Here is a 24889-nt window from a genome sequence, read left to right on the forward strand (position 1 = left end):
TTAAATGTATCCCATTATATTATGAGTTGTATCAACAATATAAGATGCTTATCAATTTGGATTATTGATAAAGTTTTTTTTTCAAGAGGTTAGTGGCTTTTTTACCTTGCATTTGCCTGTCCACAGAGGTAAAAACACAAATAACTGAAAGACTAGAGTGATTGGTCACGGACAGAATGAATGCGTGACCTGAGAGGAACTCTCTGGAAATAGAAGATTTGAAAGACAACAAAATAACTATGCTAATCAATAACACAACTAATATTACCGTATAAACCATGTTGCCGAGGACCAAGTAGCCGCCCTCTTTGCCGTTTTTCCAAATGATGTCGTTCTTGACTGCGTACATCGGCAGCCAAAACAGCAGAACTGAGTGAAACAGAGCGTTGACGATCCACACCCAGAACACTCCGACGTCAAAGTGGAACGATCGGTGAGCGTAGAGCTTGGGATACCTGAGCATGGTGTTGGCAGAACACAGCTGATCCAAGATACCCATGGCTAGTGGTGGAGCTGCGGTGAACAACTGGCAAAACAAGGTTATATAGTGAAGGATTTTTTATTTAGTGAAAATTTGCGTGGACTAGTGATGGTCGAACTTGATCGCAAATCCTGTTATTGAGTCCAAAATCTTAAACCCTGGAATAGATTTTATAAAATACAATTGTTTTTAGTTTTATTGACTTCTACTTTGCATCAATACTAAAGCATGACAAATTTGTAATCATCTGAAATCAAAGCAACATCTATGAGCATCTCTAGTAGACACAGTAAGATCATGATCATTTCCCACTTTAGCAATAATGTCCGAAAATAGGTGCAAGTCCAAGAAAGAAGTCAAGTCACTATGGTATGTTGCGATGTATCGTCACTCATTACTTTTACATCAAATGATTCAAAAAGCTAATAAACAAATTTGTCTGGTTACTGGACACCAGATAAAAGAAGCTTTTTTAAGCTACAATCAATTATAAACAGCCAAAAGGAAGCTTAGTAAGTTTATTATTGTTAAATATTTATTAGTTTTCTTTATTTCATTCATATTTAAATTATTGCAAATAAGTCAATCAAAATTCATTAACCAATGTTTATGTTTACAATTTATTATTATTAAAGCTTAAATTACAATTCATATCTATATAAATAAAATTAGAGTTTTGTCTGTACATTGCTCAGAATCATATACCTTATGAAGTTCTGTACCAGGGAAGCTCAAAACCTTATATTAGGACTGATGATGGCGATTTAATTTTGCCGAAATGCATCACCTGTAATAGGATACATTAGGATCGACCGGCGGACACAGGTAATTTAACCTTTTATTGATTGTCATACCGATCCGGAACAACAACAAACAACATAAAATGAGGTTATGTATAATAGTTTGGCCAGCATATCTGAAAATATGCAAACCAACTGCTGTTCTTTATACTGTATATAAGAAGGTTTCAACTGAATACTATAAGATCCCCGTGCGTAGAACGGGTCAGCTAGTCAATATTAAAATTATCATATGTTGTTACATCAAATTATATTATATTACATTGTATCTAAAAATAATAATTCATTATTAAAATTGGCAACACTGTTAGAATGCAAGCAGTTTAACTACTCTAAAAATGCTCAACAATTAAATCTTTTAAAAACAGCATCTGAGACTTTTGTGACTGTGATGAAGACAGAACGACCTGAATGAAGATGTATAAAAAGAGTGTAAGTATGAAAAAATAAATTCAAAAAAATTATTATTAAAGTTTTATCCAACTTCAAGAAGATATAAGTTATTTATTTAAGAAGATTTATTTAACCAAGAACAGTAAGTGATTCTTTTAATGTAAATAAAACGAAACTCTCCTATACAAAATACAGTCCACTTATTCAAAAAATTTTAAACTATTTTACCAATCTATTTGTGTGACGGCCCCAAAAATTCCCAGACCCATTGCATATCAGCTGGGGAGGTTTTTGCTACACCCTCAAGAAACCCTGTCAATACCGTCACAAAAGCTTTGCTTTATTTCAAATATAAAAGGAGGGTCTGTAATATTGGACTGTGTTAACCTCCCAACTTTTGCGTCAGCCAGTTGCCTCACCATGGAATATTCCGTCAGCCGTGGCTCAGCGCTAGGCCAGGCCAACGTTCTTGGAAGTGTAACGTGCGTGGCTGGAATTCGCTGAAACAGCTCAGCAGGTTGCTTGACGAAATCAATTAACGCGCAGCTACAGTTTGCCTAACGCCCTGAGGAATCGTTAGGCAGCAACACTGTCCAGTGTTTGCACTGATGTCACGCGGCATAGCCGCAACGTGATTGGCTGGTTCCCCTCCACGCCCAACTCTACGCTATGGACGGAGAGCACTCAGTTGAGTTAGTCTAAAATCTAAAAATTCTCTAAATTCAATTCGGTCGGTCATGTAAATTTCCAGGTCGCCTTTCCCCATAGCCTCCTCGGGAGGCTATGTTCCCCAATAACTTATTTTGGAATTGTATTCTCTCTTTCAACGTAAATAAATTATACAGCAAGTCGGAAGCTACATATTTGTTTTGTCATAAGTATAATAAATTATTTATTCGTAGCGCATTTCCGTTGTTTCATTCGGCTACCTGTCACATTTGATCCATTATCATTCTATAAACAATTATCAAAATTTCATGGCAATTATTTTTAACCCTCCGTAATGATATAGGTTTGTAAGTGTGTATTTTATTAATTTTCACCTTTTATCTTTGTAATATAACAAATTTGACTAAATATATAAGTTCCTTTAATACGTACCACGTTGTAAAGACCAATCGTCCATCTTTCAAAGAGGATCTGTCCCGACCATCCGGAGTAGATGGCGAACCACAGCTCCATCACATAGAGACAGATATTCTTGTAGAAGCTGTACAATATGAGCTCACAGAGCCGATGGTAGTTCCACGATCCATGGACGAATAGAAGCTTTAGTAGGAAGCGGAACTGTAACAGAGACGCAATTATCACTGCTCGATTTGACTTACCGGTATTCATTTACGTATCACTAACATGAAAAGTGATTTCCGAAGATGAATTGAAATAGACTTCAAATAGTATACACTCTACACACTTTCTAATGGGTTGCCTTTAGGGTACTTAAGGAAACGTTTTTTTAACTTTTTGTCTCTTTATTTATAATTTCATAAGCTGCCTCTAGACCTGTTAATTAAAAAGTTTTTCTTTGAACTTTGAACCTTTACTAAATTTTACAGTTGATCAATGTCAGAACACAAAACGACAAACTTTATAAATGACTAAGACAACATGGTCATCAGAGAATAAAAAAATTATAAAGAGGGCAATAAGGAACCCTAGTCCCTGAATGAATTGACTATGGTAAATATAAGATAACATATTTATTTATTGTTATGTACACGGTGTTTTTTGTCCTAGGACGCTAAGGTACTAGCCCAGGATGGTTTTTCACATTACTGTACTTCAGGCTAGACCTAGGGGTTGTGGCATTGTCGCCTAGAAAAAGCCATTTGTGATTTGATGGAATTTGAACCTGGTACCTAAGGGACAGAAGTCCCGCGCTCAACAACTAGACTAGCCTCCCTTGAATGTATGTGAGTGTGTACTTACAGGGGTTATGTATAAACTATAATATTTTGGTACTTACGTATTATACGGAGGCCACTTATTTTACAGCGCGCTGCGGCGGTTAGGTTAGGTTGGGTTATCATAAGTTTTTATGACTCATCTCGTATAGTTCGATTCATAACGAAACTAGGAAAGTTCTACAAACATATTTATGATAACCCAACTTAACCCAACCGCCGCAGCGCGCTGTAAAATAAGTGGCCTCCGTATAATACGTAAGTACCAATATTTTATCTACAATCTCACTTGTGCTATGGAGTAGTCGCTGGCACACGCTGCCTGTAGTCCCTCCACCCCGGAGATGCCAATACCAACATGCGCCTTCTGTATCATGGCTACATCATTGGCTCCATCTCCAATAGCCAGAGTCACACTGTCAGTGTTAGAGGTGACCAGGTCTACCACCTGCACAACAACAAATTGTTATCTACAAACATTTTACTACACAACAGTTGGTATTATACTTCCTGAAGTGGTTACACCTACCCAAATAGGTACTAGGTTGATCAAGACAGCCCCTCCAGTAGGTTCGGTTCCTAGTATCACCCTATTTACGATCCATTTTCTGCAGCACACTGTTCAGCGACAGGTTGTCTGAGGGTGGTGGGGATAGGCTCGTTGAAAAGCCTACTTGATGCCATTATCTGTAGTCCTAGAGTAGTGGTCACCTGAGCAACGCACGTTTGTTATAGAGTCGTTTAAAAAAAGTAATGATTCAGTCATTGCAACTCAGCGGCATTTCCATGCATTCTTTAAATTAGGTAGACATGGAGAGGTTCCGTTGTGATTATCTGTATAATCAACAAAACGTAAACTCAGCAGCACTCAACGTTCTCCAAATTAATTAAGTTAATTAGTTTAGTTAATTTGGTTAAGAATTTAGATCAAACCTCAAAATTTGTCTAACTGAGCGGTCAGACATGTTCAAAGCAGATGCTTGTTTCACGCGGGCCTACAAGGACTGTTTTCTACAGCAGCACCAGCTCTTTCGAAAATTAGTTGTCTGGCGTCCGATCTTCTTTGGAAGACTTGTCAGCTTCTTTTTGAATGCAGAAGCCATAGTTCTAAAGTTGGTAACCCACCTCATGATTGTGCTATTTGACAGAATCCACATCACTTTAATTAAAAGAATACACAGAACTGCCACTGAGTTGCAATGACTGAATCAATACTTTATAATTTGATTCGATAACAAACTCAAGTTGTCAGGTGACCACTACTCTATGACCACGGATAATGGCATAGTGTAGGCTATCCAACGAGCTTAACTCCACCACTCTCAGACGACCTGTCGCTGCATAAAATAGATAGTTTTTTACCGCACCCTGTATAATCTCTTCCAACCTGGTCACACCATCTTGCTTTGGGCCTTACAGCAGGTCTTTTGCCTTTAGGAACATATAAAATATGATTTATACCAAGTTCTCTTCATTGCTCAAAATGTCTCCAGTTAGAAGTTACCTCCGGATTTAATTAGCCTTACAAAATCAAAATTGTATAATCTCGGTGAAATGTGTTTGATCTTCTAGACTCAATTTTCTTGTTGGAACAAAGATTTTTTTCAGACCTTGTTTTCAAAAACCATAACATTTCTAGAATTTTTGTTAATGATCCAGGTTCTGAACCATAAAGCAGTATGAGCCTCATAATTGTTTAGTTGAGTCTTGATTTCAAAGCAGCATATTGTTGTTGCAAAGGCTGTTAGAATGACAAATGACACAGTTCGTTTGGGCAGGGAATACACAGATTTTGTTCAAATTTGTGGCAAAATAAGAAAACTGACCTCCGCCTTCTGCATGGGTGAGACGCGACAGCATATCACAGACTTGCAGCTGATGCAGAGTTGTAGGAACTCTCGCCTCAGCTCGTGTGTGAGGGCGAACTTGAGTGATGCTCCGTCGACGACCAGACACAGGTTGTTGTTGGTTTTGCCCAGCGCCTCGCCCAGCTCTGAGCAGTGCCTGTGTATTACCTCCCGCAGACCCTGCGATCAAACACAGCATGTAGATTGTGTGTGACGCAACTGTAGGGTTAGTAAATACATTTCAATTTCATTTAATAGTATGTGTAGGCAAGTGGTTATAGTAATAATAAAATACTTACATCAAGACTAGTCTCGTTGAGTATGATAAGCGGAGTGCCGTGGCTGATGAGTTTGCTGGAGTAGCCGATATTGATGGCTGTCTCCTGCTTGTCCCCCGTCAACACCCAAACGTTGATGTCTGCCTTCATGAGAGCAGCAATGGTTTCTGGCACCTACACAAACAAAATAGACTTTGTAAAACCATATACAAGAACTACAAAACTAGATTTTAAATTATTGTTCCCTAAATGGACCACAAGTTCGAGCTCAGGGAAAGAGCTCTTATCTGTGTAAAAGAATAGTTTTGTAAACATTTTTTACTAATTTACTAAAACTTGTATTACTTTACTATAGTTTTAAATACCCACCATTCACAATCTAGGATGCTAGGCTCTTACCCAGAACTGTTATTACATTAATTCAGGCTAAGCCAAAAGTAAATTGAAGCATACCTAACCTAACCGTTATTTTATTTTATTTTGTATTTTCTTCTATGTTCTGTAGTGAATGACGTGGGATACCTACATTTCTTTAGGTAAGCCTGCTTATCCTATCCTTCCTCACACCTAACCCAATCCTTCAATATACTTTCTGAAGAAGTTCTATAATAGGACAAAATATCAATGTTATGTTTGTACTGGGTCTCTACTAGTCCATAGACTCTAATTTTCTCAGAAAATTCAACTGAGTTGTATAACTTTTCAAAATAATTTGTAATGTGAGTATGTAATTTGTCTGAAAATAGGTGTTTCTTGGCATAAGTTGTGTTTTAGCAAATTCCCTGTAGGGAAGAAGCTATTATCATAGGCGGTTTGAAAAACCTGGGAAGGATTTATTTTTTATTTCGATGTCCTGAGACGCCAAAAACACTATTCGTGTGTATCTCCGTAAACACAATTACTCAAGTAATTTTGGTCGATTTTGATTAAATTTGGCATGATCTGGATGAACTTACTTGAATTCGCAAACCAGAAAGATCAGGTAATAAAAACAGACTTATAGAGATTTAAACTTTTTCAAAATTAGTTTTTTTCCAATTTTTACCTTTGAAACCTGTAAATGACTAACTTTTATTATCACTACCATGTAGAGCTTAAAAAATAAACAGTTTTGTATACTGAAGCTTTGTTGTACAATTAGACCTATAGGATTCAAATGACATAAAAATTCTGTACATTTAAAATTCCCATGTCATTTTTATGGAGAAAAAGGAAACTGTTGTAGTTTACTTATATTTTGATCGAATATGGCAAATCTATTTCTTTCATCCTATAGGCCTACTATTAACATTTGATCAAAACAACCTTTCCCTACTTGTTAAATCTAATGCTATTTCAATAAATATGACTTTTTTTTAATTTGAGTAAAAATCCAATCAGAAAAATTTAAATTCACTTGGTCTTTAGGTTTGCTGCAGCAGGGGTATTTATTACAAAAAATAATAAGAAGTAATTTGCTTGACACTTGTACCTGCTCTTGCAGCTTGTCCTCCACAGCTGTAGCTCCCAACAATATCAGGTCCTTCTCTATCATGTTGGCCGCGTCCTCTATCTTTGTCTCTCTGTTCTGTATCGACGTGCAGGCCTTCATGTACAACTCCCTCCATTCCTGGAAAAATTACCATTATGGGAGAATGTGTAACATACAACAAAAAGGCTTAGGTTCTAAGAGTTGGGATTGTTGTTGGGATATATTGACTGCTGAGTGGCAAACAGTACAATTCAGGCATAAACACTGGAAAACGTTTCACTATTCGTGATAATTAGAGTATTTCACCATGCAGTTTCAGTCAAGAGAGGTTTTAGAAAGAATAATATTTTCAGGCTTTTAATATCTAGCAATTAATTGTGTAGTGTGGTTGAACAATAGTAGGTAAATCAAATAGGCCCTACCAAATTTCTTGTTTATTTCATGCACATTAGTACACTTAAATAATTATAAAAGAACAATAATTACTGTAAAAATAGTTATAATAAACATATAATTAATTTTTAAACCAATAAGAAATATGCTAGGGAAATACAAGAATGCGCTGGGGGAATATTTAGGCTTACACACTCATTGAGTTCAAGTCTCAAATTGTAAATGTTGACTTTTAATGCATTTTTCATAAGTCAGTGGGTAAAATGCATATACTTTTCTTTATTCTAAGGGTTTTATAGCTATTAACAAGTACAGTAGAGTCCTGTTAGTCCGAAATGGTTGGGACCGGGCCCATTTCGGATTACCAAATATTTCGGATTAAACGTTTTTTTTTGTTTTTTTTTATATTTTTTATATTTTTTGAATTTTTTTTTGTCTTAGGACGCAGCTCGGTATTGTTTTTTACATTACTTAAGGCTAGACCTAGTGACTGCAGCATTATCACTTCATAAAATCCATTTGTGATTTAGCGGACGAAAATGAAAAATGTTAATAACAAAAATGGTGAAATATTTACTAAAATACTCTACAAAAAAAGTCTATCTCGTCCGGCCGCTACAGAATACTTTGGCGAGGTACAGCTAACTGTGTTAAGAGTTTAATAAAAACATATATTTTATAAACTGGGACGGGTGGCGTCGTCCTGTAATCAAGCTACTAGGAGGTTACGAATTGTGGATATTTATAGGCATTCACTGTGGATGCGATACTTTATCAGACTTAATTTTTTATGGTAAATATATTTATAAGTTTCTTTTCCTAATAATGTAGGATTTTTTGGTATATTTTAATTTAAAATAAGAAAACATAAATTAAACATAGGGACTTCTGAGATTCTCTACCCTGCTTTAGTGACTTTTCTGTGATGCATCACCAGGAGATACCCTGTAAACCTTTGCACAACTGACCTTGTACGACCTCTCTGACAGGTCAACAGAGGCGAAGCACAACGTTCGCAGACCAGACTGCGCAAACTCCTCCAGATGTTTGAGAGTCGTGTCCGCAAACGCTCGACCATTCGCAGACAGTCTTTCATATATCACAGTGTCTGCGCCCTACAATACATATTGTTGAGCAATAATGGTTTTGAACACTTAGAATTTTATTGCTTTAAATGTAACATCCTTTTTTGAACATGAACATTTTCAGAGTAATCTATTGAAAAACAAGGGTTGGAAACACGAAAAAAATAAAATGAAAAGTGTAGGCTAACTCTTTTTTCTGTATTTACTCAATGTTTGAAGTCTGCTTGAGAATTTCTTGCCTAGCATATTTGTAAATAAAATAATGAATGTTCAAAACCCAGTTTTGCGCAATGTAGAAGATATTTCCTCTGAAGTTCTACTACATATGACATCTCTCAAATACCAATCAGCGAGAGATGATTTTCCCTGAAAAGTTAAACTGAAATTCTAACGTTAAACAACAATAGTAGCAAAGTTAATATTAAGAAACTAAGGGGTACAATGCATTTCTATAATCAATGGTAGTGTAGGAATCAGAAATCAGAAATCCTTTATTGTCCTTAAGCAAAACAATCTTGCAATAGACATAGTCACATATTATGGTAAAATAGGGTTACACAGTAACCCAGTCAGACTAGATTAATAAGCTAATATCACAGGCAATAACAGGTAAAAATTTAAAAGTTTAAGTTTAAGTTAACTGAATATAGAGTTTATTTGAAAAACAGTCTTCTTCTCTTGCATTATCCTCTTCTGTTGCAAAGTTACAAGTTCTAACTTCAAACAAGCATAAGAACTCACCTTGCAAAACAGTTTGATCTTCCCCTCTGGTGTTCGAACTATGACTGACATTCTTTTCCTCGCACTTGTAAACTCAATGACGCTTAGTATTTCATACTTCTCCCTGCTGCCCAGCGCGACTATTTCCACAGAATCAGGCGTTCTTGTGTCGAACACAAAGCCAAAAGCTTTTGCTCCCTGAAGTAGAGCCCTTTCATCTGGAAAAATATGAAAAAAGTTAAGTTTGAAGAATAAAACAACAAAACAGGGGAAAAAGCAAATATTTTTTTTAATTTTAAAGGAAAGCCAAGAAAACCAAGAGCAAGAGGAAAGAGGTTTTATCCAATACGGATAAGGAATAGAGTTCAGCTAGCTGACCTAAGAATGTATAAATTCCAGGGAAGGTCACATGCCACTGATATTTCCCTCTAATATTGGTCTTCTTCCGAGGGAAGATTGAAAAGAAATGTCACTTAAAGTTCAAAACTGAAGTAATCTTCAGTGTTGCCAACCCTGTAATTTTCCCCAATGTGAAATTTCACCTCAATTTACTCTGTGAATACGTCTTCAATATAATCTCTAACCTAAACAAGTGCTATATTGGGACAAAATATAATGTTAATTGTGTTGAGGTAACCTTCTTTGTGTATATTTTAGCCCATGGACACCATTTGGTTATTGAGTTAATCTTCTTAAGTAAACTAGCTTTATTGAAATTAACATTTTGTAAGTGATTAAAAATACTTTTGACAATACAAGCATCTTTCTAGTGTACAAGATGGAAATAGATACCATTATCCAAAATTTTGTTAAGCACACCTCAGTTTTAGAAGGCCTAATCATTGATGGAAAATGACCGTGGTAAAATAAATCTCAATCATCAGCGATTTATATGGGAAAGAATTTCTTCTAGAAAGTGTTTACACAGTAGGAGTTTCTTACCAGGAGACGAGGCATGATAGATGATGTCATTGTTGTCTGGTTGTTTCTCCGGAATGACAGTGTGACAAACGGACATCAACACCATGAAGTCTCGGATGGTCTGTGACAGCTTGTCATTTCGCTTTAAGTGCTGTCAACAAACATGACAGATAAGTCATAACACTGTTAATTATTACAGCCTGCAAAGGACACAACTTTATGTTTTCTATAGAAGAAGAAACTATGGGAATTTCCATCTAATATTTATTTTTACCTGTAAAGGCTGGTCTACAGGCAAGGATTTCTTGTACGATTTACCTGCACAGGTAAAAAAATTTCAGTCATGTCGTTGCGTGTTGACAGCAAATCTGTGCATTTTTTAGAACTGCGTGGAGAGGGATGACGGAGAGATAAAACTATTGAGGAGAGCATAGTTTTGACAACATTTTCAGACAAGACGTTGCGTGTGTGCACTGTCATCCGTTTCAACTCTGTCTTCACGATTAACTCTCCAGTCTAGAGTGTTGTCTTCACATGCTGTCAGAGGGATAAGTGTTTTTTTTTACGATGACAGATTTTCGCCATTGTTTCTGTGAGTTTATTGTCGAATTCATCGAACCTGACAGAAGTCAAGAGTAAGGAACATAGGGACCGTGATAAGAAGAATCAGACTTAGAGTCTTGTTGAAAAATACAAAGCAGTAGATTCAAACGTGATCAGAGAAAAGATTATGAAAATGTTTGTCTTTTTAGTAACCAACGTCTTGACCATAGTTAGCGTCGTCGGCACTCAGACTTATTTCTTTCCTTTCTTGCAACACAGACTGCAAAAATTGACCACAATAACACATTTTCCATGATAAAACGTGCACATACACTGTAAGTTATCACAAAACTACAAAATATTGTTGCTGAAACCTGTACCGTGTGGACGCATTTCTTTGCTACGACTTGACTGCAATGTTTTACCTGCACAGATAAAACGTATGTGAAATCCTTGTGTGTAGACTGGCCTTCTTTCAGCAATGCACCTGAAATACTCCTAACAGCTAAAATGCTTAATTTTATTAACTGTATAGATATAGTGGTTATTGTTTTCACCTTATAATCAAAAGATTGCCAGTTCGATCCTATAAAAGTAGTTTTTAGATGGAATGAAACTGTACCCAGATGTTCATTGGTCTTTTCCTTTTCTTAATGTTTTTGGCTATAAAACCAGCTGGTCTTAGTCAGTAACAAAGCTATCATTTACCCATTCAACTCTTATTATCTTATCATTTTCACCTTAAATTATACACATTGTATGGATCTAATGTGACAAGGGGAACAAGTTGGTCTAGTAGTAGAGCGCATGGTTTGTTTTTCAGAGGTGTTGCGTTCAAATCCCACCAATCACTATTTGGATTTTATCAAAATATGTAATGCCAAATTGATATGTGACTCTCTAGGCCTACTCTGAAGTAACGGGAAAACGGTTCTTGGTTAAATTTTAGCCTAAGGTGCGAATATGGGACACAAAAAAGTATATGGTACATTAAGAACTAATGGGAACATATTGCTACATATTTTTGACTAGACTTTTGAGTTTTTTTTTCTGAATAACATTTTTGAATTGTAGAAGTGCAAGAACCAGTTACTGATAACATGCACTCTGCTGAAAAAAAAATAGTCTTGGCCATATAAACAGTGGCCTTCCACAATAACAAAGCATCTCACTCCACTGTCCTCATCCTACACTCAGATGTGTCAATCTTAATAGTGTTAGCTACAGCAAACCTACTCACTTGTATGAGCAAGGAGTCGTCCAAGTCTGCAGTGGCTGGTAGACTGTAAAGATGTTCTCCGATGCTGCATTCTTTGAATTCCATCACGTTCCTGGTCAGAGTACCAGTCTTGTCAGAGAATATATACTTAACCTGCAATACACAACGTGATGTTTATGCTTGAAGAAATGAATGTTTTAGACAAAACGCTTATTTATAGAGTTGTAGTGCAGTACACGGTTAGAGTGTAAGAACAAGAAAGAAGTATAATACTGAAACGAAAATTCAACAATGTTTAACTAATGTTTAACAATGTTAGTGAGTTGGTGGCTCAGTCGTTGGTGCCACAGACTTTGGGACTAAGGCAGCAATGTCATGGGTTCGGATAATCCATTTCGTTCACTCTAAATTCAAATTTAGAGAGTAATTTAGTGAGTCGGTGGCTCAGTCGGTAGCGTCGCAAACTTCGGGCCCAAGGCAGCGATGTCGTGGGTTCGGATCCTGGTCACTGCCGATAACATTTTATCAGTACAGTTCACCTTTGTACTGTACCGGCTCACTCCTTGCTTTGCTGCAAACGATCCACGCACGGGCGCTTAGTCTATGTGGACGGGCAAATGCAAGGTTAAAAGAGGCCGCCAACCTCTTAAAAAAAAAAAAAAATAAAAAATAAAATAAAATAATGGTACCTAAAACTACTTTTTATCAGTGCAGTACCCTTATACTGTACCGGCTCACCCCTTGCTTTGCTGGATACATTCAACGTACAGGCCTCTGTGGGCCATGTGGACAGATAAATGCAAGGTAAAAGAGGCCGCCAACCTGTTTTTGTAAAACAAAAATAAGAATTTTATGTACCTACAAAAAATTCATGAGGTTTACCATAGGTGTCAATGGGCTTTAACAATACAGTGACGAGTTATGAGAAAATATTACCAGCAGTTCAATCATGAAAAGGGTAGGGGTTGTCTCCATGACTAAATTAGATAATTAATTCATTTTGCTATAACATGATTAAAATATCTGTAGTATCACATACCATGCCAAGTTCCTCATTGAGGTTGGAGGTTCGAGCCATCGCAGGAGTGTCAGACTCCTCGTGGTACATATCCAGGTCCATGTTGATGAAGGTTGCCTGTGAACAAACCATAGATGAAGACCAAACTACCAACAGGTGCAATACAAATTATTGTCGTGTGTTAAAAATAAAAGTGTGCAATAAAAGTTATGTTTCTATTAATAGCAGTTTTGCTGATTGCACATAGAACTTGTCGGTTAGGACGCTGGTTAGTTTCTGTCTTAGTAGTTTTTTGAAGATTTTAACCTGAATTAAAATTAAATAAACACTCCAAATACAGTACATCATTTTTGTTTGTTACCTTCACTTGCCTGATAACCAAACTAATCAAAACTGACTTTAAAATAGCAGTCAATCAAGCAAGCAACACAATACACCAGTAATTTTATGTAAGATTACATTTTATGTGGTACAAGAAATGAATCCAGCAATGTCAACCAGTTTAGTTAGATATTAAAAAGCAGCACCAAAACAAAGTTAACAAAATTTAAACTGCCGAGAGCCTTAGGCCTACCACTTATATAAGTATAATCTTAATTATTAAAAACAAACTTTCAACCATCTATGTGACACATTTTATCATTATAACAGTGTGAATAAAACATACCGATACCCTCAATATACTTAATTAAAGTTAGACAAGTTTAATTAGTTTAATTAAGTTTGAGATCTGGATTACCATAAAAAGACAAAAGATATATTTTATATACATTATTAGCATTTTGATCATATTTTTATTAATTATCTACATTTTAATCTTAAGCTTTGTATCTTGAACTTCTTCGATAATTGCTTTGGACTATCATTAGATTTGTAATTTATCTGGATTAATTATTATAGATTTACATTCGTAAGCTTTTCATTTACTTCAGGCAGACATTTATATTTTAAAACGTCATAAGTATTATACCTTCCGCAAAGATTCGTGGCGGCTGAAGGATTAGGACGGTCGGGTGGTGACCCAGCCCCTAAATTAGCCCTCACTCGGCTGCTCTGGGGTTTGACAATGAGTCACCCACTGGGCTCAATGCATAGTTGGTAAAATGTTTGTATATCACCATAATGCGTATTAAATAACGACATTTTTGTAACCTGCATCAAATAACAAGAACATTGAGCCCAAACACGAAATAATTGCGATGATTTTAAGCATACCACGACACGAAAACTGTCTATTATTTTAAAACCAAATGTATACGTTTCATACCAACTTATGTTTGTAAATTTTGGACAATTTTGTTTTCAAACTGTTAGGCCTACATTTCAGTAGACTCCTTCTCCTTCATATTTCGGTTGTCTCAGAAGGTCACCTGAGTTTAATTTTTAGTCTCCTATGTTTGTAGCTAAATAAACAAACAATCAATATCTCTTAATTTAAACTATTCAGTAAGGAGGGAATCTATTCTAACGAATCAAACTACGATTATAGTGCTGACAGAGACAAACTGGTTTTATAGATCTTAGACAGCCAATAGCAAATATATCAATAGCCTAAGGTGGATAGTAGTGAGGTAGCTTAAGATATTTTTAATTATAAGTAATTTTATTAGTTCTCTACAAAGTCAAGAAATAAAAAAACACTCCTATACCAATAACAAAAACAAATTAATGTAAAGCGGACAAAAGACTAAAGACAGGTGCAATGCCACATGAGGTGCTGGACAAAGACGTTATTTCACTGATTGCTACTTTACCTGTACAAACCTGACAACTTCCAGTGTCACTTGTAGCGAGATCGGTATCAGGTTGTTGTAGAGAATAATGAAAGTCAGCAGGTTGTAGCCGAAATTCACAGAGACAACATCTGAAATTCAATCGCCAATGATAGGTCATATTGTATATTGTGTACTTGGAAGAGTGAATATTTTAAATAAATTACTACACTTTTGTTTTTTAACTTGTTCTATTGGATTTGTGTTCATAAAATCAGAAAATAATAATTTTAAAATATAGGCCTACATAATTTTATTGCTGAACAATCTCTTAAGTTGTAAGGGCTAGATAAAAAACAATCTGTAGGCTACCTTGAAATTAACGGCATTTTGTAATAAAGCCATATTTGTTGTAAGTATGATATATGATGAATATTTACCATATATGATTTATGTAGGCTACAAATTAAATTTTAAGACAATCTGTTTGGAACCTCTAAGGTTAAAATCGGCTTAACAATTATTAATTAAAGAAGATAAATGCAAAAAAATCCAGAAATGAGCGCAAGGGGCAGCACAGGCGGGCAATCATTAGTTTTACCATCATTTACCACTTGAATTACTAATTGCTTTACAGTCTAATCATCAGATCTTTCATCTAAATGGTATGGAGCTACAAAACCTGGTGGGAACTTAGTAAAGATGCACTCAAGTGCACTCAAATTATAGCAATATCAATTACGTCCAGTAAAACTTGAAAGACAAACTTTTTAAATATTTTTTTTTGAAATAGGCCTACACACTAACCTGCGAGTCCAATGTATGTGTGCTCTGTATGACTACGATTCCAAAGCTCATTGAAAATTGCCGACAACAGACACAACACGATGAGCAGGATAAACAGCATCAGCACCTGCAATGCAAACCAAAAAGTACAGTGAAAAATAATTAATTTAGACTTAGAGTTCAATCTAGAGTAGTAATGGAATTTAAAAAAAATGTTGTTCAATTCACTCTCTGATAAGCAAGTACGACTAAAAAAAATACTGTTTTCCTTTCTTAACTTAGAGCATAGGTACACTTCCAACAATGCACTCCATGCTATGATAAACAAGCAGCCAGTTTCATGATAGAAAAGGACTTGGTTCTGGTTGCTGGACTTGACTGTATTGTTAAAACTTGTTACAATTTACAAACTTTTTTGTTTGAATTAAAATGTTATAAACCTTTCCCTTCAATGTTACTTGATGAAAAACGACCTATATAGCATATTTTTTTTTTTTTTTTTTTTTTTTTTTTTTTTTTTTTTTTTTTTTTTTTTTTTTTTTTTTTTTTTTTTTTTGGATTCAAGATGGCTGCTAGTACAAACAATTCAGTAGTTTGCTCTTCATTTGGACTAGTTTTATAAAGTTTCATTAGTATTTTGTGATTTCTGAGTGTTACTAACTTAACCTACAAGTTACAGTGAGTCATATAACAGCTAGAACTCTATCTTTTCACATTCATACTTACAATCCATCCAGTTTTAGTTTTATTGTGCTTGGATTTGGGGCTGTCTAAGTTTGCCTTCAAATTTAATCATTTCATGTTGGAACATTATATTAACCGCCAATTTCACATTTGACATTTCATAACCTCAAAATACACTACTGCTGTCAGTGCTGTCTGCAGAATCACATTTCTCAACTGTCAGTTTTTTTTTTTTTTTCTCTCCAAGCTAGACTGATAACTCACTCAGCCTAAAGTGTAGTCTCAGTCTGGTCCTCAACCAATAGACCTTCAACCAAGAGTTGGCTTACAACCTCCTGCTTGTGCAGTCGGCTCTAAACATAATAGACCTCAATCCTCAACCAAGAGTTGGCTTACGACCTTTTACTTGTGTAGTCAGTTCTCAACATAACAGACCTCTGGTTATAACAGACAACTGGTTAATTGATATTAGGTGATATCAATACTACCAAGATATGCATGAAGCTTATCTGTGCAGTGAGAAACTAACCAAAATTTTATCTTAAAAATATCACAATTATCTTCAGCTCAAGTATTCAGAATGTTCTCTCCCACTAATACAAAGGAATTTAAGGCTGGAAACTTTGTATTTGCTAAGGTTAAAGGATTTCCTTTCTGGCCGGCTAAAATATTAAATGTTGACAATACCTCCTTTAAAACAATTGTTAAATATGAAGTTTTGTTTTTTGGTTCAAATGAAACTACTTTTGTAAATAAAAATGATTTACTTCATTACTATGAAAATAAGTTCAGATACCCTCTTGAATCTGTGGCACAGAAACATAAAAATAATTATAGTGTCGCACTTAAAGAGATTGCCAAAGCATGGGAAGCGGAGAACAAGACAAATAATGGTTCCCCATCGACCCCATCCATGAAATCAGCGAAAACTCCAAGCCAAAGATTGCATCATAACTCAGCTAGTAGAAGTGACAGAAATCAGAAAGTAGAGGTACACACTTTGTCCAGTAAAATCGATACTGTAAATGTGGAAGAAGTGTCAGTGAATCCTCCAACAGATAAAAGTGATGTACAAAAATTAAGTGTACTTACTGAAAAATGTATAACACTGGAAAAGGCGCTGATTGAAGAAAGAAAACACAAAACAGATGACTTTCATACTCAAATATTAAAACAAGAGCTAAATAAATTAAAGGAAGAACTTAAAAGCCTTCAGAGGATTATTGATATCCTTCAAGAAGAAAAAAATGAACTTACAACTCAAATAGGCAAAATGACTCAACAAACTCCGAGTAATCTAAACAACAGCTTGAACACCTGCAAAATTACTCAAGAATCTCAAACATGCGTCACTACCACCAAAAGTAACTCCTGGATAACAATTTCTCAAAAAGGAAAACTGAATAAGGCAAAAGAAAGCAATCAAATAACAGAAGTAACTTTGCAGAATAGTTTTGAAGCTTTGACGTCTACGGATTCTGAAACATACCAATTGGACTCGACTGGTATCCCAACAGAGAAATCCACAAATAAGCCGAATCCCTCACAGCCAAGTAAGAAGAAATGCATAACGACAAAGGGTCAGGCTAAGAAAATCAAGGCGGCAAACCAAACCTCTCGCCTGGCAATAATTTCTGATAGCCAGGGCCGAGGTCTAGTGCACTGTATTGACTTGGTGGCTCAGGGAAAATTTGATACCTTTGGCTGTACAATGCCAGGAGCTCATTTGGAGGATGTCCTGAGCTCTTCCCTGAATGCAGACATCCTGAAAAACTATAAGGAGACTGACTGGATACTTCTGATGGCAGGCTGTAATAATGTGAAGGCGCATCATTCTATTGATGATAAGGCTGCTATATCAAACAAAATCATTAACTGTTTAACAAGTCTGATAGAAAAATGTAAAAATACTAATCTGATTTTAACCACCCTACCATATCGGTATGATCTTCACAATAGCCACTACCACCACCAGATCATTGCGGAAATTAATAACAATATCAGGGCTTTAGTCTACAAGAACAAAGATGTCAACCTGCTAGATCTATATCTATTGGAAAAGTTCAATCACACTCGACATGGCTACCATATAAACAAAAATGGGAAAAGAAAAGTGGCAAACATGATACTGGATATAATTCAAACCAAATGTCAGGCTACCCAAACAGAAAATGACCCAACAGCCATCAAACATATCACCCAAACAGTAAATCTTGGGTGTGGAAAAAATATCACGATTACTCAACAAGACATGACCAGGGTCATCAACGACCATTGTAACAACAAAGAGGTCGCATTCTCTCACACAATATCTGGTGACTTTGGGAACGATAGGCATATGACAGCTGGGGTAGCTGTTACATTCGCACGGGAATTTGGCAAACCCACTCTATGGAACTGTGTGTCTGACCATCTGGCATACCAGCAGGTCAAAGATGGAGCTGGAGTATACAGCTTGATAACAAAGCTGGATTACTGGGGTAAGCCCAACCTAAATGATTATGACAAGGCTTTTGGACAGTTCTGCAATGATTTTAAAAGAAAGGGCTACAAATATCTCTACTGCTCTCCCATGGGGTGTATAAGAGATAGAGTAAAAGTAGAACATTTTATAAAAAATGTCATCAAATTCCAAGTGGAGACTAAGGCCCAGATTAAAATTGTTGCATACAACCAAAGATCAGCACGTGTTTTGCGGAACGGCCTGGATCACAACACCTTCATAAAGGAAATGGAGAGGTGCTTGGAGACCTTTTCTTATCTCCAGAGGGAAGAAGATCCACTAACACCAATAGCACCAGGAGAACAAACTTATGCAGATGTTGTTAGCCGCTCTTCACCAGTGAGTCCACATCACCCACCGCTGATTAATCCAGTGAGCAGAGAGCAGATGCCGACATCAGACGTCCCTCTTCGCCTCTCTATGAGTACCACCACTGACCACGGGAGCCTTCACCTACCAGTTACTCCGGAGTCTGACCGGTCATTTGGTGTCATTAGTGGTGAAAAAAGTCAATCTAGTGTGATAGTGAGTGGCAATGAAGATGATCGGGCAACCAAGGGTAAAGATAGTAGCTTAAGTCATAGTTTTTTAGAAAAACGGTCTCAAGTCAATATCATAGTGTAGCTTCTGGGCAATTGTATACTCCTACTCGATTAAATCTTCTTCAGGTAAATATTCAATGTTTGAGAAATAAGTTACTTGAACTTGAAAGCTTCTGTGAGGAAAATAAAATAGACATAATATGTCTCTCAGAACATTGGCTTACTTCTGAGGAATTACAGGTTTTTACACCACATGGTTACGTTCCCGGTAGTTTTTTTATTAGAAAGAATTTCAAAAACGGAGGTGCAGGAATTTTTGTTAGAGAGGGGATTGAATTCTGTAAATTTGATATGAGTAAATTTAGTTCAGAAATAGACATAGAAATTAGCTGTGTTAAAATAATTAAAGACAATTTGTATGTTATATCATTGTACAGGTCACCTCGTGGCAACATAGATATATTTTTTGAGAAACTTGAATTAGCCGTGAAGAAGGTTTTATCGAGGGGGACCAAAGTTATCGTCTGCGGAGATTTTAACATAGAAATGATAACAACTGATAACAACAACTCAATTTTGTTTTTGAACTTATTAAGATCAATTAATTTATACTGTACTTATTCCTCACCCACTAGAAACAATGCCTGTTTGGACAACATTTTAGTTAACTTCTCCCAAGATCTGTATGAAGTTACCTCAGCTGAGGGTCACTTTGCGGACCATACTCCACTCCTTTTCACTTTAAAATCTAATATTTCATATACCAATAAAAACTGTAAAACATCACAACAAACTTCTTATTACCGATCACAGAATAACAATGTTATCCAGCTATTTACCAATGAATTAATAAAAGAGAAGTGGAGTATGGTCGAAGAGCACAAAAACGGCAAGATAAATGTTAATACACTGTTTGATAGCTTCTTTAAAAGATATGTAGACCTTTGGCATTTTTGTTCACCATTATTAAAATGTAAAAAAAGCAAACCTACAACTAGTAAAAACAAAGTTAACTGGTATACCAATGAGTTAAGAGCTGAAAGAGACAAAATGCTGACTTTATTTCATATTTACAAAGATTTGTCAAGGAGTGGCTCTGAGCAGACCCAATTGGCTTATAACGCTTATCTCACATGTAAAAGAAATTATAGAAAAAACTTAAAACTAACTAAAAAAATAGCTTGTGAGAAATACATTGATAGTGCAAGAAACAAATGCAAAGCTGCTTGGGAGGTCATATCCCAAGAAAGCTGCAAAAGTTCCACCAAAGTCATCCCTCTTGACCCTGAGTGTGTAAATCAATACTTTATAGAATCTGTCAATGAACTGGTGAAAGGCATTCCTGACACTAATGTCAGTATCTGTGATTTAATGGGTACAAGACCTATAGCTCCTAACTCCTTTCACTGGACAAGTGTAAATCTGGTTGAAGTTTCGAAAATTGTTTCAAGCCTATCAAATTCAAAAAGCACTGATTTTTATTGGATATCCAACTATTTACTGAAACAGACAATAAATATAATTAAGGAACCACTTGCTTATATAATAAGTAGATGTTTAGAATCTGGCTATTTTTCAAATATGTTAAAATTGTCTAAAATTACACCGGTTTATAAGAAAGGAGACAGAAATCTTCCACAAAATTATCGTCCTATATCCGTTATTCCAATTTTTTCAAAATTATTTGAAACTGTTATGTACAATCAACTTAGCAACTATTTTGAAATAAACAGACTATTTTCTGAGTCCCAATTTGGTTTTAGACCCGGACATTCTACGATTTCTGCAGTAATGAAAATTGTCAGTAAAGCACTACATGCCTTTGAAAATAAAGAATCAGCCTTCCTATCCCTATTAGATTTAACTAAGGCATTTGATTGTGTACCGCCTATCAATATCCTTACTAAACTTAACTTTTATGGTGTTTCTGGCGACTCCTTGAAATTAATTGAATCATACTTAATGAACCGTAAGCAATATGTAAATATTATGGGTGCTCACTCATCATTGTGTGATGTCTCCTTGGGAGTGCCGCAGGGCTCAGTTCTCGGACCATTTCTCTTTATTGTAATAATAAATGATCTTCCCAAAAATGTAAGTGTAAATTCTATTATCTATGCAGATGATTCCACGTTTTTTACTTGTAATAAAAACCTTGACCTCTTGGAGGCCAGAATAACCTCAGCTCAAAACCAAGCACAAGAATGGTTCTCAGCTAACAAACTGCTGTGTAATGAGACTAAAACTCAGAATATTTTGCTCAGTCTTTCACAAAATCAAAACTATCAATCAAAATCAATCATCGATCTAAATCAATCTGTAAAACTGCTGGGAATTCACATAGACTCAAAGCTCACATGGAATGACCATGTTGTAAATTTGTGTAAAAAACTCTCAAGGGTCAATTGTTTGTTTTGGAAACTGAGCTCCATAATCTCTACTGACTATCTGAGGACTGCCTATTTCGGACTCTTTCAGTCTCATATTGCTTATGGTCTCATACTTTGGGGACACTCTGCAAATGTCTCAGATGCCCTGATTCTTCAAAAAAAAATAATTAGAACCATTTGTCAAGCCAGGCCTGGAGATCATAGTAGATGTCTTTTCAAACAATTGAAGATTCCTACAATCATTAACTTGTATATTTATCATGTATTAATATTCACAAAAACAAATCTAAATTCTTTTTTTATTAGACGTGAGGTACACAATCACAATACCAGGAATAAAAACAAACTTGAAATCCCGCAACATAGGTTAACAAAGTTTGGAAATTCTTACATGGTAAATTGTGTTAAATTTTTTAATAAGCTTCCCGATAATGCTCACACCACTCCACTTAAAGGCTTCAAAACCAAGATGTATCAATGGCTTCTAGACAATCCATTCTTTACTATTAATGAATTTATGGCCACCAACATAGATAATATATTTTAAGTTTTCAAATTAATGATAAGCATTAACTTTTGTTTGTTTGGATGAGGTTTACCAATTTTATTAATTTAATGTTTATGAAGCTGTTGTTTGGGTACTAGGCTGGAGTTGCAACTTTAGTTTTAATTTAAATATATTTAGATATTATTGATGATTATTATCGATATTATTGATATTATTTGATGTTATTGACTGTATATATTTATGTTGACCATGCCCATCTCATGTAAAAATGATCAACGGCAATAAATATCTTATGTCTTATGTCTTATGTCTTAAAGTGACGATCAGCATTTACCTGGGTGTTAGTTTGTTTGTCGACGGTGGACCGCTTGAGAGGTGCAGATGTAGAGTTCTTCATCAGCTTGGTCTCGTGTCCGGTGTAGATGACCAGTCCAAAGATCCAGCTGGTGTTACGCAGCATGGCTCCTCTCAGTAGGATACGGTCTGGCCCCAGCGGCACAGCCCTGCGACAATCAGATCATTACACAACGCAAATAACCAATGAATAGGGCAACTGAATTTGCTTTGATATCTACTAGAGTACATACAACTGATCACTTAATTTGTGAACTGTGCAGGAGTGACCCTGAGGCTTGCAATGTGTACCGAGGCCAAAACGTCTAAAAGTATTTCGTCCAGTTTGACACAGTTGTCTCCCGAAGACAACGAATCTACAATTATTAAAATTATAACCTGTCCAGGAAGATTCAAAAATTCTATGAAGAGGAACTAGTGAATCTCAGAATATTTTATGACTACAGATTTGAAAGCGGTAAGTTATTAAGAATCAGTCAAGGCAGCGTACTATGCCATGGTGAAATCACATATAAGGTACAGGGTACAGGGCTGATTTGTTAGAGTGGAACTTCATACAACAACCTAAATAATATCTGGTGGCTCAGAAGTAGGCTGTCAAGGTACTTTCTGGCTTTGGCAGAAAGTTGTAGAGAAGCTTCAAAATAGCTCAAGATTTTAACACTTCCAGCACTATACATGATTCATGAACTAGTAATCTACACGAGCCAGCTAAATCTTCCTAGGAATCAGGATTTCCACAACCAGCATACTAGGGGAGCTAGATACTACAGCCTTCCATCCACCAAACCACAAAATTCAGTAAGAAACCATCGTATATTGGCTGCAAAATTATAAATTCCCTGCCAATGAACATGAAAAACCTGTCAGAAAAAAAACTGAAAGAGGAACTGGCTTGAGGAACTGGAAAGAGGAACTTTGGAACTGGCTTATAAATCAACCAGTATCTCAATCCAGCATTTTTTGACCCATGGAAAATCAAAGAAACCAAATAATTATCGTAAAGCAAGAACAACCTTATGTTTTATGTATTTTGATGCTAATGTATTTTTGAAAGAGATTGAAAATAAATAAGTTTATTTATTGTCTATTAGGCTGATTAGCCTTCCTGAAACTTGGCTTGATTTGTCAACTGAGCGGAAGTAAAGTCAACAAATGGTTTAGTTACCTTCCTGTGATTTAATATCCAGTGCTGCCACAGTTTCATCCCTCGGGGGATTATTTTCTGGCCAAGGACTTGAATGGATTAATTATACTAGAACTCGTCATTTTGTTGAAGACAACAACAAATAACACAAAAAAAGTCTAGACATAACCAACTTAAATGTTGCCAAAATTTTAACTAGCCTACCTGGATTTGAACCTTCAATCATCGGCGCTGTCTCTCCCGGTCAGAGAGACAACTCCTTAAACTCAAGCATTCACGCACCTGAGTGTTTCCCGCTTAACAGCTCTTGTCAACCAAAGCCAAAGATCTCCACTTGACATCTAGGTTACAGCACACATCTACTTGCAGCGAGTTTTAAGTGGAATTTTTAATATGGAAATTTAGCATCCAGTATATTAAACGATGAAGCTTACAAGGTTAAACTGGAGTTTCTTTACTCACTGTTTCTCGCCCTCCTTCAAATTGCCGCTGAAGTCGTACAGATGTCTGTTGGGCAGCTCACACTCAACTCTTCCTCTGAACAGCTCCAAGTCTTTGGTCTCCAACAGTTTGGCAGTCTCCGGTAGGCCTTGTCTGATCTTGAGGTTGGTCTCTCCGTCGAGGTTCATCGTCTCTATGTAGCACATGGCTTGTGGCTCACTGAAAACATAACAGCGTCAAGCGGAAACTTCACAAGATGTTCTTTAAGGAATCATTGCGGAAATTTAATTTTATGAAAAGAGCTTTCACAACGTTTTGGGACCTATAATCAAAATCTAAACCCTGACTTTTTTCAGGTGATTAAGTACTGAAACAACAAAACTGAAATCTCACTAACAACAAAAAACACAAAGAACCGTATGTTTTGATAGTAGGCAAAATAAGCAACATAACATAAAAGAAAACAACAATGAAGACAAGTAGAGGGCTGTTGAAGACAAAAAAGGTCTGCACAGGATGCTTGCTCAAACTTGCAAAAAAATGAGCATGAAATGAGCACTAAACAAGATTGTTATTTATTAGAAACATGTAACTATTTGGCTATTTTACTTCACTTCCAATAATATGAACTCTCCATGAATTATAAGCAATTTTCGGCTAGTAAGTGGATAAACTACCTAAAATTTAAGTAACATTAGGGCCTATGCGTATTCATCCAAGGAATATTGAAAGGAAAGAATGTTGAACTA

General features: G+C 35.9%; 2 protein-coding genes across 8 annotated transcripts in view; one reads left to right on the forward strand and one right to left on the reverse strand.

The window, feature by feature from the left end:
* LOC128990769 (phospholipid-transporting ATPase IA) overlaps positions 1-24889 on the reverse strand; it is an 83090-nt gene that overhangs the window by 22527 nt on the left and 35674 nt on the right. For all 7 annotated transcript variants that reach the window (XM_054413337.1, XM_054413340.1, XM_054413341.1 and 4 more), the window contains 15 exons: positions 24162-24359; positions 22533-22701; positions 15593-15698; positions 14828-14937; positions 13095-13190; positions 12077-12208; positions 10315-10444; positions 9394-9590; positions 8536-8682; positions 7175-7312; positions 5725-5877; positions 5405-5605; positions 3868-4026; positions 2776-2961; positions 269-526 (listed from right to left, as the gene is read on the reverse strand). In XM_054413337.1, the coding sequence (XP_054269312.1) occupies positions 269-526; positions 2776-2961; positions 3868-4026; positions 5405-5605; positions 5725-5877; positions 7175-7312; positions 8536-8682; positions 9394-9590; positions 10315-10444; positions 12077-12208; positions 13095-13190; positions 14828-14937; positions 15593-15698; positions 22533-22701; positions 24162-24359 (2380 nt within the window). The remainder of the gene's footprint in view (positions 1-268; positions 527-2775; positions 2962-3867; positions 4027-5404; positions 5606-5724; positions 5878-7174; positions 7313-8535; positions 8683-9393; positions 9591-10314; positions 10445-12076; positions 12209-13094; positions 13191-14827; positions 14938-15592; positions 15699-22532; positions 22702-24161; positions 24360-24889) is intronic.
* LOC128990770 (uncharacterized) lies at positions 16632-22498 on the forward strand. Its single transcript, XM_054413342.1, has one exon. It carries the CDS (start codon positions 16836-16838, stop codon positions 19380-19382), a length of 2547 nt encoding a protein of 848 aa, XP_054269317.1. The 5' UTR covers positions 16632-16835; the 3' UTR covers positions 19383-22498.

Source organism: Macrosteles quadrilineatus, unplaced genomic scaffold (assembly GCF_028750875.1).
Source record: "Macrosteles quadrilineatus isolate MER2022 unplaced genomic scaffold, UCM_ALF_1.0 Scaffold_3__2_contigs__length_128488019, whole genome shotgun sequence".
In the NCBI taxonomy this organism is placed as follows: Eukaryota; Metazoa; Arthropoda; class Insecta; order Hemiptera; family Cicadellidae; genus Macrosteles; species Macrosteles quadrilineatus.